Genomic DNA, 19,579 nt, shown 5'->3' on the forward strand with positions numbered 1-19,579 from the left:
ATTTTTCTCCGATATCCGATCCAGTAATTTAGGTCAGTATCGGACCGATACCGATACGTAATATCGGATCGGTCCATCTCTACTAATTATCTCTTGTACTTCAGCATAAACATCAATTACTGGTATTTAAAATGTTAACAATGTGTTTTGCTGATAGGACACAGACTGTTGAGACATCCTCAGAAATGAATTAGTAAGGTTGATTTCTGTTCATCTGGACGCAACGTTTTCAGTGGGAGAAACGTTTCATCACCATTCTGATTCCTTCAGTCACAGCAGATTTCAGGTTTCCTCAGCCTTATGAACAGTACAGCTGCATAACAATCAAAACCAGCAGCACTGCATAACACTGAGCCACGAGATCAGTTTCATAATCATTGATAAGCAAATTGTTTTGACCCTTAATCAGCGGCCATGAGTGCTGTTTTCAGAGAATTGGGGAGAGGCTGCAATCACGCAATGGTCCGATAGTGAAAAGTGTGCTGATCCTTTGTGTCCGGAGGGGCAGAACAACCAAGACATGCATCTCAGTGGCTTACCAACCCCAAGGAATGGGTCCCTTGGTACTAACAGAGCAACAGTAAATGAATTTAAGTGCCAATAGGATTGCAGGGAATTATACATCTGGGAAATTAAACAATCACTGGCTAAACGGATGAGCTACATTGTCAGATTGGACTCCTCAGTCTATTTACACCTACAGGCCAGTGGCCACTCTTTCAACTGATGAGGATTTGTACATGCTGGGCATGAAGGATTGCAGGTTTGCAGTTCATAGCCAATGTATGTGAGAAATGGAACGACCACTTGAACCCAGGAGCGAAGCCTAAGAGTACATCTTTACCTACTTACAATGCTGTGATTCCAGTCATTCCCTATTTTTCTGTGAAAAGTACTGATGGCCATTGGTAAATACTGATGACAATTTGCATCTCAATGATGTTGAAACTGAGCTTGTGGGTCATTGTTAGGAAATGGTGCTAGTTTCAGTCATTATGCAATTGTTCTGTTTTTAAGGTTAGGGAAACCTGTCAGCTGATATTCAAGAAGTCAGCCCAGCTGTCTCCAAACACAGTGGTAATGTGTATTTCAGAATAACACCACACAAGGATAGTATTTTAGATTTTGTAACATGTTCAGTTAAAGTTACTCAACCTTAATTCCAATCTTGATGTTGATCTTTTAAGTCATGCAGTTAGTTGAGATTGTATCCTTCTTCTTCTTCTCTATGTGAAATAGAGCCTGATCGATATATATGCTCATTGCTGGTCTGCATATATAATGGATCATATATGAGGCAGACGAAAACAGAGTAATACAGAGCATACACCAAATAACACTGCTCGATTCTCCAAATGTTCAGTAAGCAGATGGATTCAGTTCTGTATCAGCAGACGAGGAAGAAAATACTTAAAACTTAAAGTCTAAATATGGAAAGAAGAAATGGTATTCATGACTCTAGCTCTCGCCTAACTTCTGCCTCCACTCATTCCTTTTCTGCATTGCTCACACTTGTTCACATAGTGTTGTCTCTTAACAAGTGTCATCATGTTGTGATGTTTTCACGTTCTCTTATCAGTGTTAAACGCTGACACAAACGCATTCCTTTAGCAGCAGTTCATCGTCACACACATCTTTGCGTATTCGCACACGCTCATTGCAGCATGAGGATTTTACCTGTGCGTGCTGAAATTGTTTGAACAGCTGTTATTCTACCACAAAACTGCAGTTCAGCTCATTATAATCGAGGCTGATGCTTTAATGCTGCTATGACCTTTAGCCCCCTTGCTCTCAGGTCATGTATGCTATCAACCAACTGTGTGGATGACCCGTTGCAATTTAAAGACTGAACAAACACCGAGAGAAAGCTGTGAGACTAAAGTGACTTGAGAACCGCAACTGATTTCAAAAAAGAGATTGAAAAAAGCACGAGAATAGGTTTGCCTATTAGATGTTTATTCATGCTATGCAAGCTTATTGAGAAAGCTCCTCTTTCTTTCTCTGTCTCTTTCTGTTCTCTAATCATCTAATCACAGCTTATACTAATTTCATAGTATGGTTTCACAGTGGCCAAAGTCTTCCCGTCACTTTACAAGTGGGACTTTCTAAGGTTTCATTTTCCTACGAGCGGCACACCCACACACCAATACAGACTGACCCATAAAATCTAAAAATGCTTCAGGTCAAAGTTCATGAGCATGACAAATATTTTGTATTCCACATAGTGAATGCTTTACTAAGATTTGAACTTGCCTTTTATGGACACTTGACTCTTAATCATTACTCATGTTGCTTGGGGATGGCTATTAATCGATTTTACTGATATAAAGCAGTCATCGGTGCTATTCCCTAATTCATTTCTGAGCATGTGGATTCCTATAATGGATTTCAGAATTAAAACATGCTGTTATTATCTTAATTAAAAGCTGTTAAATGTGTTACACAAAACTTCAGGAAAAAGTCGACAACATGCTAACGTTTCAGACTGGTGGCCTTTGTGTGAGAGAGAATGGATATGTTGTTTTCAGTGCGGCAGTTTGGCGAGTATTTGATATTCACCATTTAAACTACATTATAGTGGTTTAATAGCACTGAATTAAATGAAAGGTGTATTATAACTGCATTTAAACACAGTTTATGACTCAGGTGTGCACAGCTCCGTTTCCATGTTTCTACGTCGTCACTATGTTTAGTTTGGAGTCCGGCCTATATAGGATTTGTGGGACAGATATTGTCAGCAGTCGTTTTTATTATTATTATCATTATTTTGAAAACAGATTTATCGGCTGATTTGTTTCTTTAAGACACACGAGATGTAAATGCATTTCTTAAGATTTGTTATGTGTTATTTATTTACATTCTCCCCAAAGCTGCTCACATCAACTAGTAGTTGTGTTTGTGGTGTTCTAGATGTTTGTGTTTCCAACAGTGACATTGTCAAATGCCCTCTGGTGGACAAACTATGTAACGTCAATGCTCATAACATGGCTGAAGGGTGTTTCTGCCATCTCTTCTTTACTTATTTTTATTTATGTCGTGTTTAATGGCTAATATCACAGACAAATCAGCAGCAGAAGAATCCACTCTCTTCATAACAATGCCTACTCCATAAAAGACACTGGATCACATAGGAGTGCTATTTGGAAGGGTTGGTGACCTCTGAACCCAAGCATGGAGGATAACATGCTAAGGGCATGATTCCTTAGAAGTAGGAAAATATTTCTCTGGAACTATGTGGCAACTCAAATTGGACATAAATTTTTACCAGAACATCAAAATGAAGGTTTTTCTAAGCTCGCCTTTGTCTGAAATAAAAGTGTCCATACACACAGCTATTTACATATGTCAGTGATTTAAGGCACTTTCTAACTTTGGAAAAAATTAAGTATATGTTCTCTTCAGCTAGGTGTGTGTTTAATAGTGCTCGTGGCTATTGATCAATGGTCTTGATCAATGGTCATGACAATTTGCATATTAATGATCAAGGAACTGACCTCACAGCCCATTGTTCGTTCAGTGGGCTAGTTTCAGCTAACGTATCTCCCGCTGAAAATGCTACGTCCAGATGAACAGAATCAACTTTTTGGGATTTACTTACCTGGATGATTGAGCAAGACAAAGAAATATGTTGGGTTATACAGATGTCTATCAGAGTGTCTGAAAGTTAGTCTTTAGTATCAAAGGACTTTACAAATCAAAAAGTTGGACTGGGAACAAGTATGCCACACTTTTTCTTCATAATAAGAATGTACCACGTGAGCAAAGTTTATAGAGTTGATAAGGATCTTAAGGATATTAAGCTCATTGACGAATAGGCAGGCTATGGATATGAGTTGATGCACACAAAGCAGTTAACTTTAATGCTCATTTTCTGAATGCTTTTTGTGAAGGACTAAATACTTTGAGCAATTCTTCAACATACTGAATCTGTTCTGAAGCTGAGACAGAAATGGGATCGAAACATCCTCAGTTTAGCTTTTCTGGATCATGGATCATGGATCACCCATGTGGACCTGCATGTGCCTGGCTAAAGCAGGTTAGCATGATAAAAGCTGTAATGTTCAAAGCTATCTATCGCAGTTACCTTCTTTAGATTATAATGACAACATTCATCAGTTGGGGGTAGCGTTTTGCCAATGGGCGTTTTGAAATGTAACTTTTGATACTACTTTTTATAACTGTACCTCAATTTCCCCACCGACCTCTGCCTTTTTAGCAGGTCACCATCGAAAATAATGGCTTCTCCGGTTAAATAAAGGTTACATTGATTGTCTTGTGGCATAGTGTGGTATTGAAATGAAAGTACCACCCGGTTCTAGTTCAGCTTCAGTTGATATCCCTACAGCACATTACACAGTGGACATAAAGTCATACGAGTGGTTTCTTCTGCTGTTAGCTTGAGTTAAGAAGGTTACAGACTTTTTTTTTTTTTTTTTTTTTTTTATAAACACAATCATTTACAAAAAGTGCCTCCTGAAGATCATTCACGTAACGAGTGAACGGAAAATATATTTTTTGTTTTGATCTGATTATGATCAATTTATCAGGTCTGCGGTAAAGAGATTTTTTTTTCCCCCTGTTTTTATTCTTCCCCTCTAAAGAAAAACCGAGGTATGAACTGAAACCACATCCCAGAATTGAAGTATAAACTGACCAGTAGTTTTGGAGAAGCCAGTCGGCCAGTTGGCAGATGTATCATTGTGGCCTTTTTTTATTAGAAGCTGCCTGATCAGAGTAGGCCTGGTTCTTCTAATTTGTCAGCACTGACACTGATTTATAGCAAGTAAAGAGACAGCTCTGTTTTTAATATCCGTGTGCTCTTGGGGATCAAAGAATCCATGCATTTTTGAGATATTTTGTGTTTCTGTTGAACTAACTAGATTTAAGTTGCTCCAGATCTCCTTGGCTGCAGATCTGCCCGAGGACAAGTTAGCTACTGACTGGCTAGTATTTTCGGGTGCTGAGTTTTAAATAGAGCATCAAATATACTTCCCCTGCCTCTCTCCTTCTGTGTTGCAGCAACAGTGACTTGTGGATGTAATCCTGATTTCTGTTGGAAAACATGCTACAATTAACTGTTTGGCCATGAAGATTAGGAGCAGAGCCGAAAGAAAAAAGCTCTGGGAGCTTTGAGTTGAATTCAAAGGCACAGCTTCAATCAGGTCATAACCAGAGAAGCCAAAAATGTAGTACATGTTTGGAACAGCAATACTCTTCCAACGAGTCTGACAACTCCTTGCTTTTTTTCACTCACCCTGCCACATCTGTCTTACCCTCTCTTCCACCTCTTGTGGGCTTTCTCATCCACATCCTCCCTCTTTCCCCTCCCCCTCATCTTCTTATCATGCCCATCCTCACAAGTGTAGTGGTGGTTTAAACCCCAGCAACAAGGCCCTTGATGTAGACAGGGGAGGGGAGGGGATAAGAGACCTAGAAATGGGTATGGGTTACTAGGCTCACAGGGAAGAGGATGGTTACTTTTCACCAAAGCTTTCAAGCTAAAACTGACGGACTGAGAAATGTGGGTCACAACCATAGACTGGTCACAAGCAGAACTTTTACTTACCTTAAGCATAACTTTTGACCACCTTTCAGCTGGACAGACCTGATACTGATACTCAGAAAAATACTCGATGCAATTTTTGATACCAAGGGGGATAAAATTAAGTAATGGGGGTTGATTAAACAAAGATTTGAACAACAATTGTCTATACAGATGTTATAGTTGCTACAGTGTTGTTTATTTTCTGTTTCTGTCTAGTTGCCAGTAAACTTTTCTCAGCTTCAATCTGGCGCTTTAACTGAAACATAACACTTTTTGCAAACAAATGATTGTGTTATTCTGTTAAAATAACAGTCTGTTGTGACTGATAGGATTTTCTGTTTAGCTTCAATATTAACATTATTGTTTTATTACTAGCCAAAGCCGCTGATGATGACGACCTAATAGATTTATTGTGGGTAACTGCTAATCGTTGCATGGCTAGCATTAATCTGTTTGCTGGCCACATTAACAGTTATGACAACTGTTTAATACTTCAGTCTTGTTGAAATGGGAGCTTTACTGACCTCTCGAAAGGCCTTATAAATGCCAGGGTGTGAGTCTTAAAGATGCTTCTAGTGTGATAGCATTTTTTATTATTATTAATTAGTATCAGACTATTAATTTTTCTAATTATCCTACTCTGTACACATGCAGTCTATCGTACCTGCACTACTGGGGGACAAAAGTAATACCATCCCATTTTATGAATTTTGGTATCAAAAGGTAACATAAGTATCTGTTCTGGCAATATCGCTATAACCTTTTTATAGTGTGACAGATGGCAGATTTACAACTGTTTACAACTTGCATAGTTCCCATTTCTGTATAGCTGTATATGCCAGATTCTGTAAAGTTATTTATTTCATATTCTGTATAGTTTTTCATATTTATATCCTGTACATACTTATAGTTATAGAATATTCACAACATACTTCATACCGTGTACATTATAACATACCATAATAGACCCATTTCTGTAATATACTCACATATCTATATTATTGCTAATATATATTGTAATATATCTAAATCACTAAAGCACTTCTGGATGGATGCAAACTGCATTTCGTTGCCCTGTACCTGTGCATGTGCAATGACAATAAAGTTGAATTCTATTCTATTCTATTCTATTATGCATTTTTAGACTTCTTCTGTCCTTTCCTTTTTTGTTGCTCTCCATCTAACTAACAAATGTTGGTTTTTCACACTATCCAAAGTCTGTGCAACTTGAAGTTGAAGTTAATTTTACATCTTAAGAAAAAATACATTTATACAGTTGCTGAGTAATTCCATCACCTACCAATCTTTGGAAGAATTTAAAAAAAAAAAAAAAACCTGATGTATCACCTTACCTTGTTTTAAGGGGACACAAAATCATCACTAAGATGTGTTTTAACATTGAGTGATGTTCTCCTGACATACAGACAGCATCTGCTTTGTCTTTATGGTTGTGGTTAACTGCCATGTCCCCTTACATAAACATATCTATTTTTCTACTAGAGACGACGTTCTCTTTACCCACTATTTCACCACATTTCAGTACTTATACTGTAAATTGCCATTTCACTCTGGCGCTTAAGGAAAAATCCAACTTGCTATTCCCATCCCACTTCAGCTTTTCCTATTGAACAAGCTACACCGACCTTAGCTCCTTATCCGTTTTTCTGCTGAAGAGCAACACTGCCTTTCACTTCTTTACCATTTTTCCAGAAGTGGTGCAACACTGAAAGGGTGAAAGAAATGGAGAAAAAGCAACATGACAGCACAGGAAACCAAACATTATGGGATGCCGGTTTTCTCTTTCTTGGAAAAACGGAAAAATGCAGGCCAAGCATCAGGTCTCTCCACCATCTTGTGGCTTCCACTCCTGCGCCAGCATCCTTCCACTGCAGTTGTCCTTTCACTCACTCACTGGACACACAAAATACACGATACATGTCACACATTTAAATATTCAAACTGGCAACAACCCCCCTACATGAAGATGTGGTTGAGGCATTTTGATTGGACTGGAGCCCTTCTTTAACTACCGTGTATGAGGCAGAGAAACTTCAGGCCCATAAGTTCCAACCCAATGTCAAGTGCAACAGAGAGGTGATTTTTTTTCTTTCTTTCTTTCCTTCCTTCTCTTTTTCATGGAGAGAACAGAATGTACTGAAGGCAGCAGGCAGGCAGGAAGAGAGTGGCTAAAGCCTTAATGATATGGTGTATGATTGTAACCTTGGAGTGTGTGCGTGCGTGTGTGTGCATGTGCGTGTGTGCGTGCATGTGCGTGTGTGTGTGTGTGAGCACAGGCAGAGTGTGTGGACCTCCTCTACAAAGCTTTACTTCTGTATCCTTCTGCTGTTCTGTGACTCCTCAGAACAACAGTAGTCCTGGGAGGCCCCTCTGCTTTCACCTCTTCTTTTTCTCACCCTCTTCTCTCGTACGTCACTGTTCGGCCCTCCCATTGCATCTTCATTCGTCTGTTGAACTGGACTGATTCTTATTTTCTCTTCCTTGTTGCTCAGAAATTGATCATCATCAGATGCAGATGCAGCTTAGGCCTGCTGGGATGCTGTTCAACTTCTTGCCATTTGATTGCAGAAATTGGCAAATTTAATTCTGCAACTTACAGTTATGATGTTTCTTGCCCATTGAAGGCACAGGTTTAAAGCCTGTATTGGCTTTAAAAAAGAATGGTCTCTGCTACAGTTATGCGTGCATTGTGTGTTGTTAATTCATGTGTATTGATAACAATGCCTTGACCATTTCACTTCCGGGTCAAATTCTTTGTCAGTTTACTTTGTTAAAACCTGACCAGTTTTCAGAATGGAAAAAAAATGTCCTGTGTAGCTTCAGAGCTGTCAGAAAACATGCTGGCATTAAGAAAGGGAATTGATCAGCTTGTAGGTCTATGTTTGCAGTGCATTGGACAGTTTTAACTAGGCTTTAAGTGGAATTTGTTCTTGATTACTGAATGTTACGTGCTAAAACCACAGGGCATAATAAATTCATTGAAATCTTTAAAATGTTTAAATTCTCTTTATCATTTTTATTTTAATTACAAAACTAACTGGAGTACGGTGTTTCACTTGAATCCCATATACCCTGAGGGCTGAAGGTAACTGCCTGCTTGAATTGATTGGTAATTCAGTCATGCCTTGGTATCAGTAACACTGTGACCTTGGGTTTTTACCTTCACATGTTCCTGGTTTATTATTCCTTGCTTTCCAGCAGCTATCCCCATTTCACTGGAACCACCTTCCATTCATTCTTGTCCGTTTTAACACTAACTCTCTGGCTTCCCTTTATTTCTAAAGAACCTCAGTGACTTATTCAGATGGCGTTTACGGTACTCGCTGAACTCGTGTTGCAATCAACAGTTTCCGTGCCCTCATTTTTGTAACAACAGCAAAATAGAGCATGAAGGTCAAGTAGTGGACATCCTGTCCACGTTTCAGGGAAGTGGAAGAGGCCGGCATCATATAGCGACTGGTTGAGCGCTCTCCTCATATACAGTCCTATATCAGAATTGGGTCAGATAGTTGCAGGAGTTACCCAGGTTTATCATGTAGTCAGAACAATGCAACCATTGCAGAAGAAAATGAATGGGAGGAATGTGTTCAGAAACCAATGACTGAAATATCTGGTTACCAATTGTTCCGATTGACCTGATCATCTGAGCAGACGGGCTTTTAAATATACTCTCTGTGGCTGGGCCGTAATTTATAAACCGTGTTCAAGTTAGGAATACACTTCTGCGAAAAGAAAGAAATGGCCAAGGACAGCTTGTCAGTGTCCCGGATAGGAGCAGACAAGGTAGCATGAGGGACTGCCAGTGCCCTGGTTAGTCCATCATTAGGAATGTGTCTACATAAAACGGGTCAGTTTCACTGCCTCAAAGCTCCTGCCCCCATCTAGGTTTTCCATAATTGTCAAACAAAGCACAGAACAGGGGAATGAAACTTGGAGCTGAGTTCAGAATACCTCAGCAGCCCCACTCCTGCCCTACTTCCTTCCCTCTTTATCCTCCCTTTAGCATGTTTTCATGTTCTTGGCTGTACAGAATATCCTACTGACTTATGAGTAGCCAGTTGTGGAAAAACAAAGGAATATAGAGACATAAATGGAGTTTTAAAAGTGCTTATCTGATCTGGATCTTGGATTGCAAAAGAAGGAATGCATGGTCTTTAACTAAATACTGCTTGGATTCTTCTTTTTCATTCATTCATACAGTAATTTCTTTAGTGCTCATTTTTGGCTTCCCCTCTCTTCCTCATCTTGTTTCTGCTCTCCGCCTTTCACCCACTAGCCTTTTCTTTCCCTCTTGTCTTGTCCTGAACATGGATAATGAGGCCCCAGGCCTGCCATAAGTGAATCATGTATGTTGATTGGTTTGGCAGAAGCAGGCCCTTGCCAGAGTCACTTTGCACGCACTGCCACCCCTTGAAAGCGTTCTGTTGGCCGTGCTGGTGTGCGTGTTAGAGAGAGATGAAGGGGAGACATGAGGGAGAGAGGGAGGTAGAGAACTGGCAACGAAATAAAGAGTGAATGAGAGGAGAGCTAGGCAGCCTGCCAAGACAGGAGTGTCTGGATCTAACAAAACACATTTATTAAGCAGGACAGGGCTTAACTGGAGCTGCTTTTCGGGACCAGATTTGGACACTAAGTCAGGATTTGGGATTATGTTAAAGATAAAGTTATAGATAAAATTATTTAAAAAAAATAATAAATGTGTTGGATTGTTGGTCATGATCATAGGATCACCAAACTGGTCATATTTCTACCTAGTTTTGCTGTCTAGAGCCTGAGGCGCAGAGTGTCATTTACTGGACTTCTTGTTTTTAGCTAGGTTTATCTTTCCTGCTTTGTGCTGAAGTCTACAGAGTTGTCTTGAACCTAAATATTTTTGTCAGAGTGTCTGCTCTGTTTTTAATAGATCGATGGGAATTTCTCTGTAATTTTACTCTGCTGGAAGGGGATCAGTCGGGACAGCTTTGGAATAGAGCGACTAGCTCTAGACAAGAGAGATAAATTGGTCTACAGCTCACTTAACAAGCCACAGCTGAGTAATGTCAGTGCATCAAAAGTGACTTATAGAGTAAGGTGTTTTGGCATTCAAATAGACAGCTAGGCAAGCAGTTTTCGCTCCAAATTCTTCCATTTGTCTTCCTTCATACTAAGCCCATGTTCTTTATTTCCTCAGTGTCTTACACTCCAGAGAGAAGATTACCAAACCACTAGACCTCATGAAAGTGAAAAATAATTAAAACCCTACAGCCAAAGCCTTTGAGTCCACATTGTGCTTTGTCATTAAGTAATTTTTGCTATACTGACTTTCAAAGCTTACTGCTTTAGTTTATGTTCAACAAGACATTTTATGAACTGCGGGCTGAGCGGTTTGGGTTTTTTACACCATCTGAAACTATAGAAAATATATTATTCTGTCTTGGCGTAAACCACTACGACATGTTTTACCATACTGTATACCATCCACATACGTGGTTCAAAGAGGTGAAATATGTTTGGTGAATTTACTGCACCGGTTGATGTTTTGCAGCAGTAAAAGTTATCTGCTTCAAAAGCAAACTGCAGTAGTCTTTTTATGTAGTGGTGTGTAGCTTCAGACGGGCTGCCTGAGCTGAATGTGGGGTAAGGAAGAGAGACTGCTGATTGTCAGGGGATTAATAAATGATGATGTTGTGCCCTGCTCTTAGGTCGATTTTCTTTTTTCTTTTTGCCCTGGTCAGAATCATTGGGGGGAAGGGACGTAATAGGGTCTAGAAGCACAAGCAGGAGAACTCGCTGCTTGAGTCATGATTGACTTAAGTGTGTTGACAGTTAGATTAACCAAGACTCTGCCTACAGTCAGACTGTAATGTGCTAATATTCTGTGTTCTCATCGCACTGAGCCATGCTGAGCTTGCAGTTAGGACTCCCACTCTATTTTTACATCTTTGTACTAACAACAGAAAGACAAAGTGATGTAAATATCCCTATTGGCAAGAATGACATTATTTTTTAATTGTCTAATCTGCACTTATGTTGGAGATAATCAAAACCTCCTTGTCATAGTGTTCTCTTTTTAATCGTTACTGTCTGACTGGACTATGAATGGTGTAGTGTTGAGACAGACCGGTAATGTAGTGGAGGACGCTGGTGTTATTGAGATATGCCACTGTCAGCAAAAGCAAGCAGGCAAGAATCGATATACGGTAGGATCAAGAGCAGGGACTCGGCATTGTTTGTGTGGGTGTGGGAGCATGTGGAGATGTACTAAAAACCTTGTCATCCACTCACATCCTTTAAATTATGGGCAAGATGAACTGTATGGTAGTTTAGTGGCAAAAGGGAAGGGAGGCATAGTTATGGATTATGTTTGATTATCAAAGTAAGGAAGTGTATTTTTGACACAATTTTTCAAATATGAAAAGATCAGCTGACTTTATGGTTATTCAGAAAAAAACAATTTCTCATTATGTTGCACAGTTGTTATATCGACCTGTAAGTGTGAATTAGGTTTTGTGTGTGTGTGTGTGTGTGTGTGTGTAATACATGACTTGTGTGGCCTGTCCTTATATGGTCTCCATGTGCGTGTGGCACAGGGTTCAGTGAGCTAATTTCTATGTTCTCTGACTTACTTCCTGTACTTACTGTGTTACTTTTGAGAATACAAATGGTTGTCATTGTGAAATTAGAGATGACTAAGTGTTCTCTCTGTGCCTCCTACAGATGAGATTTGTCTGCTGAAAACCACTGAGGGAATTTTGAAGTCTTAAAGAGACGGTGGCAAAACGAATCAGAACAGCCTAACAAGAAAAAGGAGCTTTTCCTTGACAGCCTAAAGAACTTGGTAGCACAACGGCACAGATGTGGACTCCCCAACAGATTTTCATCAGATAATCTGGACAACATAGAAACTTGGTCGATACAATAGAAAGAAATCTGGAACCATGTCGGATCATAAAGACATGACCCATCGCCACCTGAAGCACAAGCTGCAGAGTCTTGGCCGAAGACTTGATGAACTGGAAGAAGCAACAAACAAGCTACAGAAGTCTGAGGATGAGCTTCTTGACCTACAGGTAAGTTGTTGTGACAGTGTGTGGAGGGTTGTGTGTGTTTGTGCATCTCAAAAGAATGACTGAAGTGAAAAAGAAACGCAGTACATGAAAAGAACTGTTGTACTCTCTCCTCTGCAGGATAAGATTATCCAGGCAGAGGGAAGTAACTCGTCCCTGCTTGGTGATGTGGAAGCCCTGAGAAAACGTCTCTTGAAGATCCAGGGGAAAGATGAGGAGGTACGTAAAGCTGAGGATCTTTGCCGCACAGTCAGAGAGAAACTGGAAGAGGAGGAAAACCTTACGAAAGAGCTAAAGGCAGAAATAGAACGTCTTCAGCGACGGATGGCTGAACTCGAGAAACTGGAAGAAGCTTTTGGGAAAAGCAAGTCTGACTGCAGCCAGCTCTGCCTTAGCCTCAATGAGGAGAAGAACTTAACCAAGAAGCTCTCATCTGAGTTGGAGACACTAAAAGCCCGTTTGAAAGAGGTGGAGGGGTCTGAGACAAAGCTGGAGAGAACGGAGCAGGCCTTGGCTATGGAGCTTGAAAAGCTCAAGGGATTCACCCAAACCTTTGTGAATGAGCGTAAGAGGCTGCTAGAGAAACAAAGAGAGGATGAGAAGACCATTCTGAAATTGGAAGAAAAGCTGGCGCACCAGAAGAATCGCTTTGGCATGTCAACGGATTCTGGCAGAGCAGATTTCATGAGCTCAAGAATTGAAGATGAGCTAACATCCACAGCACTCTTAACAAGTAAGCTGGCTGGACAGAAGAAGAGCCATGACTACTCAAAGCTGTCTGAGAATGAGAAAAACAGCGGTCTTGAAGGCTCGCAGGAGGACAACAAAGTAAAGGAGTTGACACAGGAGGTAGAACGACTGAAGAACCGCCTTAAGCAGTTGGAGATTGTGGAAGAGGATTTGAAGAACTCTGAGTCAAAAAATGGTGAGCTTCACGAAAAGTTCCAGATAGAAAGGGACCGAGTTCGAAAGTTAAATGAGCAGGTGGAACACCTCAGGATGCAACTGTGTGGAAAAGGCGGAATCGGAGGAAATGGAATTGGTAACTTGGATAAACACGGCAATGGAAGCAGCACTGCTAAGGTCATTGAAAATGGCAAAGTTGAAAATGAAGAGACTATCCTGAAGGGAGGGTTTAGACAAGAAAAGCCTAAATATAGAAGTGCAGCAACTGTCCCAGAGCCAAGTTCCCCAAAACATAGGAACAGAGATTTATCTCCTCAGCATAAATCTTGGAACAAAGATTTCAGCAACTCTGAGAAGGGTTCTCCCAAGTCAGTGAGAAGAGCCCTGAGTCCTGCCCAAAAGAGAAGGACACCCAGAACTACAACTACCACAAATTCATCTGATAATGGAATACGAGATACAGTGCGAGGAGCTGAGGAAAAGCCAAGAGGAGCCACATACAGCTCTGTTAATACAACTTCTAGTGATACCAAGAAGGTGTCCGTCCTTAGTCGATACCCTCCAGCAGCTAATGACCAGAAGCCACTAAGGACAGCTCACAAGCATACGGATGACATCAAGAAGAGCAGAGAAAAGTTCTCAAAACTGTACGTAGGTAGTGACAGTGAATCTAACAGCTCTGATGTCGTGCCTGACAGTACCTCCAGTACCATGAACAGCATCTCTGCTCTAGAGAAGGAAACGGTGCCTGTGTCCGAGCAGGAATCAACAGACCAGATTCAGGAATCTGTATCTTCTTCTATTTCTACTATATCCAAAGCCAATGGCTCATACACAGCCTGCAAATCTCACATCAATCCCTTGCTGCCCAATGACCACGGGTCAGAGGGTCATTCTTCTGCCTCAGAAACAGAATCTACTGGATCAAGGCCATCTGAGCTGGACCCTACAGCTGAAGCAGCTGAGGCAACTAGCACAGCTGTAAGCAGTAGGACTGTAACCTCCAGGTATTCTAGATACCCTCAAGTCCAGGACTCTCATTCAGAGGGTTCCTCCTCCAGGAGCTCTTTTGATGAGGAGCTGCACAGCCGGTCACAGGGAGCTGAGGGAGGTCACCAGGGATTCATGCATACTCCAGCAGGGATTGAAATCCAACGAGTATGCAGTCCTAGAGAGGCACTGAGGTCAAGAGCTGTGATCAAGCCTGCTATTGTGGAAATTGACAGAAAGGAAGTAATGATTTCAGAACCCTTGCCTACAAATGGGAAACCCAAGATCTCGACCAAACCAATAGTGACTACTACTAATAAAATCACCAGTAGTATAACCATCTACCCAAATGATCCAAGCTCTTCCAGAACCAGCAGTCGCAGCAGCAGTGTGTCCAGTGAACCTGCACCTATTAAAGGACGCCACACATCTACCAGTAACATCGTTATAGGTACGTGTCAACAATTTAGAATGATCTAGTTAAACTTATACTGCATTTTTCAGGACAGGAGCTAGATACTAATTCTAAATAGTACAGTAAAGACAACATTTTTATTTGTTGTCACGTGAAACCTTCTAATTAGTGCTCACAACTTGCAGCACTCACAAAACTGTAGCACACCTTTTGGACAGGCTGTTAGGGTAATTAAACCTGCTACAAGCCCCATTATTATATGTCCAGAAAGTGGTGCATGGTGAACACCTATCAGTCATCAGCATCTGCTTCCCCAACATTAAACCTCAGTAAAGGTTTTTTTGTAGCAGTCTGTAAATGTGCTTTTGTCTTCTATAGGATTGGGTGTTTTAATGTAATTAACCCCTAGTCATGTTGGCGGCAGAACCATCTGTCTCTCTGCAGAATGAAATTGTGTTCCCTGAGATGATCATCTTTATTCAGTTCAACTCAGAAAATCCCAACAATCCCCCCCACCCCCTGAGCCTTGTGGCTCAGGGATAGGCAGCCACCTGCCTTGACTGGTTACAGATGAGGGGAAAGAAAAGAGAGCCTAGTGACATGGTAATATTTGCTAACAAGCATTAAACACAAACTTAAGCTGATAGGATGTTATTTGTTTTTGTCCTGAGCCAAACTGTTGGACCGAGATTAATTTTGCACCCCCCAAAAACTGATATTTTAAAGCACATGTCAACTTACTGTCAACTTGTTGCATCTGTATAAATGTATCATTTTATATATATTGCCAGGCCCAAACACTGATCATCATGGCAGTATTTCCGTCCCATATGAGATCTCCATACCCAAGAGTGAGATCACTTTGCGGCCATGCCAGGACCAGGACTGTGGGCCACACAGCCACAGTGATTCATCATCAAGGTCTAAACTCCACAACTCTTCCAGGGTGGAGACCACCACCAGCCACCTGTGCTGCCAGCGCAGCAACTTTAGCCTCCAGTCCCCGGACGTCACTTCCTCAGACTTCAACGACACAGAATCAGGATTTGAGAGCAGCAGCAGCACGACCACCGTCACCAGCTGGAGAAGCCAACGGCAAAGCCAACCGTCACACGAAGACAGTTTGCCAGATATGAAGAATGTGACCGTGAGAAGCCCCTGGAGGAACAAAAGCGCCATGTCTGTGGACGAGGGAAGTCGAGGAAGGAGTACGAGAGCAATGACAGATGGCGGGTCTGAAGATGAAACCGAAACTGCAACAACGTGGAGGGCTTACAGGGCAACCACCTTTGACACAGAGGACTCTGTAAACAGTGGAAACGGAGGCGGCGGAAATGCTGCAGCACAGAAGGGAGCCAAGCCGTCCCCTGCTGAGGTGGGGAAAGTTAATAAGTGTATATCAAAGTAATTTCACACACAGAGGAAAAAAATAATAGAGGGAATTTTCTCTTTGTCCCAGGTGTACATGCGTAAGATCTCTCAGTCTCCCCCTATGGAAACAGGAGGGTTGGGAAGGGCCATACCCCATGCACCCGTTACCTCTCAGTCCTGGAGCCGATCATATTCACAGCAGCCACCGGTAAGGAAAACTGACTTCAGGTTGTTAACACTTTCCTGTAGTAGATTCAGTTTTATAGGCTTTTGTTTTTATCAGATATGATATAAAACACGTGGCTATTGGATGCAACTTTATTTTCATTTTTGTTCTGCTTTGAAATATGCTTAATGTTCCTTGAGTCTGTTTTCTTGGTACATTTCTCAAGCATTTGTAAATTTAAAAAAATGAATTGGTGATACTCAATTAATAAAGTTGGTATTGCGCTTAGAGTATTGTTCTCCGCAAATAGTTTTAGCATGAAGATAAAGACTCCACACAAAGTGCAGCTGCAGGCCTTAGCTCCTGGTGTGTCCACTTTGCATTAGAGCTCAGCTGGTATTTTTCCCTGACGCCAGGCTCCCTGACTTCAAGCTTAGCACAGCAGTTCTGCAGGCCCCACTCCTGCTGCCCCAGTAAGCACAAAGAGAAAAGGGTGGGACAGAAAGTAGTAAGGATGGAAATGAAAAAGACCTCAACAGGGGGAAAAGTAGGTTAGAAAAACCTCAAGGAGAAGAAAATAGCTTTCTCCTATGTGAATGTTCTACCACATCAGTGAGAGACTCAGTTTGCTATTCTGGAAGACACCATGTAATAAGCAAAGGTGTCTGTTAAGGTCTGCGACTTTATTTTATGACTTTGTTTTGTACATAGTATGTTGTCACTGTTTATAAGAGCTTAATTTAAAAAATTTCAATTTAGGTGTGGCAGACTTTTCCACTGTTAGCACAATGTAATATGTGAGGCTATGTGGGCCATTGTGATTATATTGTGATATCATGTATGTGAGATCATAAAAAATGGAGTGTGAATATTTCACATGTGTATTTTGTATGTAGTGATGCTGCGATTTATAAATACATCGTCATGGATCGCTGTCATGCATGTTCAGTAACGTGTCAGGGGAAATCTGGGGTTTTGGGTCTTTCAGTACAGCTAACATGGCCTTGGAGCTATAATTGCCTGCAGGACTCCTCCCTAGTCATTATCATCAATAGGCTTAATGAAATCTACCCAACACTGAGCCCCAACCCCCAAATGCCCCCTTTCATCACTGATATTTAGCAGACTGGTAGAAAAAGTGTGAAGGGCCTTGCTCTTTTTCTTTATCATAAAACCCTGGCATTAACAAAATAACCTTGAGTTTTATATTTTTTTTTAATGCTCCCATTATGCAGTGCCCACTCAGTGCCACTCGGCCTCGACCTTAGCTCTGCAATTTCACAACCACAACTACTTAAGATAAGCCTCCTGTCCCACATCACTGATGCTTTGTGGTCTGGGAACCCGGAACCATCGAACAAGTCCCGTCTTCGTTGTTTAAGATCGGCTGTGAACTGTTAAACCACCGTCCCCCTGTTCATTTTTTTGTCACTCGTGCACTTTTTAATTTTATTGTAGGAATTTCCCAAATCCACTGTGCGGTAGAACCTTGTTCATCATGACATTTCATGCATGAACTGGTCACTCGATTTGGATAGCAATTATGTGCAGAAATTACCCCAGTGCAATAAAAAATAAGTTTCTTCAAAAACAAAACTGGGCTTTGAAGCATGTCTTGGAGCAAAGCCGATCATCTTTGGTTTGGATTTGTAGAATATTTCAGCGGTCTGAACTGCGTCCGTTCCCAAGAGGCTTGGATAAATACAGCTGTACTTAGGACAGTGGAAGGTTGGGATTAGTCTGTGTTTGCAGTGTCAGAGGTTGATAAAAGAGGGTTGTGTTATTACAAGGTTGCAGACGGAGCCGCTCTCAACATCATTAACTGACACCCCATCAGTTGTTATTCAGCTGGGTGGGCATCTGTGTTCCTCTTGATTCATCAAAGTTTGTTTTTGTTTGACATGTTTGCTCCTTGTAAAATTGTCTTTGAACCTTAAAATGATGAATGAAGAACATTTAAAAAAAATCTAGTTTTTCTTCTAGAGATTTAAACATCAGATTGTTGTGACTATCTTTCATGCCCCGGTGATGGAAGGAGAGCAGACTGAAAATCAGCTTTCTGTGGACCAGTGAGGACATATTGGTCGATAGGCATTAAGGAGGAGAAAACACTCCCAATTCCTATAAGTACCCTCAGCACCCTGGGCAGACTGATAGCTTATTGATTAGCTTTCACTTTTGAACCTCATGTATAAATTATCTAGAGGTTATTTATAATAGAGACAGACAGACATCTTTTCCTCCAGTGAAAGGTCATGGTCATATCTAGTTTATCTGAACCAACACTTTAGCAGCGTGACTAAACTATCAACTGCTTTGGCTTGTAGTGATGGCATTTATCGAGACTCATTCAATCTTTTATCCTTTTAGAGCTTCTACGATGTTCAAATTTGTGCAGTGGCATCAGTTACCCTTTGTACTACAAGTATGAGCAGATGGCTTGATGGTTAGCATTGCTGCTAACAATAAGCATGCTAGCAAGGAAAGCTGTGTGTGTGCCACAGCTCCACAACACACGTTCACACATACACAGCCGCTCGCATTGCATTCCAAGCACACTTGATTTGAATTGCCTAACAGGCCGGCATTTAAATAGGGGTTGCTTGTTTTCTGTGGCAGTCACTCCACACCTTAGACTGCAAGAGCAGAATGTCTTTGTAGTACTTCCACCCCATTGTAGCAGTAGGAAACTTCAGCCTGCACTCGAATGAGCTGTGAATTTACGTTTGGCCAAGGAGCGATGCACCAGAACATATTATACTGGCAGTAAAGTGTGGAGTCAAGAGTTGATCCACTGTTAACGGTCCTCCTGATTTTTAAAATCATTACCAGTGAGATTGTCGGAAGTTCCACCTCTTGTGAAACAAGTCATCAGCAAACAAGAAACCACAAACAGAAAAAAGCTGATCTGGAAGAACTCGAATGCACTATTGTATTTATTTCACAAATCTGTTGGCCATAAGTTCATCAAAGAGCAAAATTCATCCTCAGACACACTTAGTCATATTTCAGTATTTTGGCCAAGATGCTCCTTCAGTTGGAAGCGCGGAGAGAAGCCATTCTCATGTCAGTGCCCCAGATAAAAGCTGAAGCAGGTTAAACAGCTATGCTGGCTTTGTTAA

General features: G+C 41.1%; 1 protein-coding gene across 3 annotated transcripts in view; it reads left to right on the forward strand.

Moving 5' to 3' along the window:
- The window catches only part of luzp1 (leucine zipper protein 1), a 51,704-nt gene that overhangs the window by 24,159 nt on the left and 7,966 nt on the right, over positions 1 to 19,579 (forward strand). For all 3 annotated transcript variants that reach the window (XM_005925633.3, XM_005925630.2, XM_005925632.2), the window contains 4 exons: positions 12,260 to 12,612; positions 12,730 to 14,956; positions 15,712 to 16,295; positions 16,380 to 16,499. In XM_005925633.3, the coding sequence (XP_005925695.1) occupies positions 12,481 to 12,612; positions 12,730 to 14,956; positions 15,712 to 16,295; positions 16,380 to 16,499 (3,063 nt within the window). In that variant the 5' untranslated portion in view covers positions 12,260 to 12,480. The remainder of the gene's footprint in view (positions 1 to 12,259; positions 12,613 to 12,729; positions 14,957 to 15,711; positions 16,296 to 16,379; positions 16,500 to 19,579) is intronic.

This window comes from Haplochromis burtoni, unplaced genomic scaffold, assembly GCF_018398535.1.
Source record: "Haplochromis burtoni strain Fernald_Lab_line unplaced genomic scaffold, NCSU_Asbu1 Contig_86, whole genome shotgun sequence".
NCBI classification, from domain to species: domain Eukaryota; kingdom Metazoa; phylum Chordata; class Actinopteri; order Cichliformes; family Cichlidae; genus Haplochromis; species Haplochromis burtoni.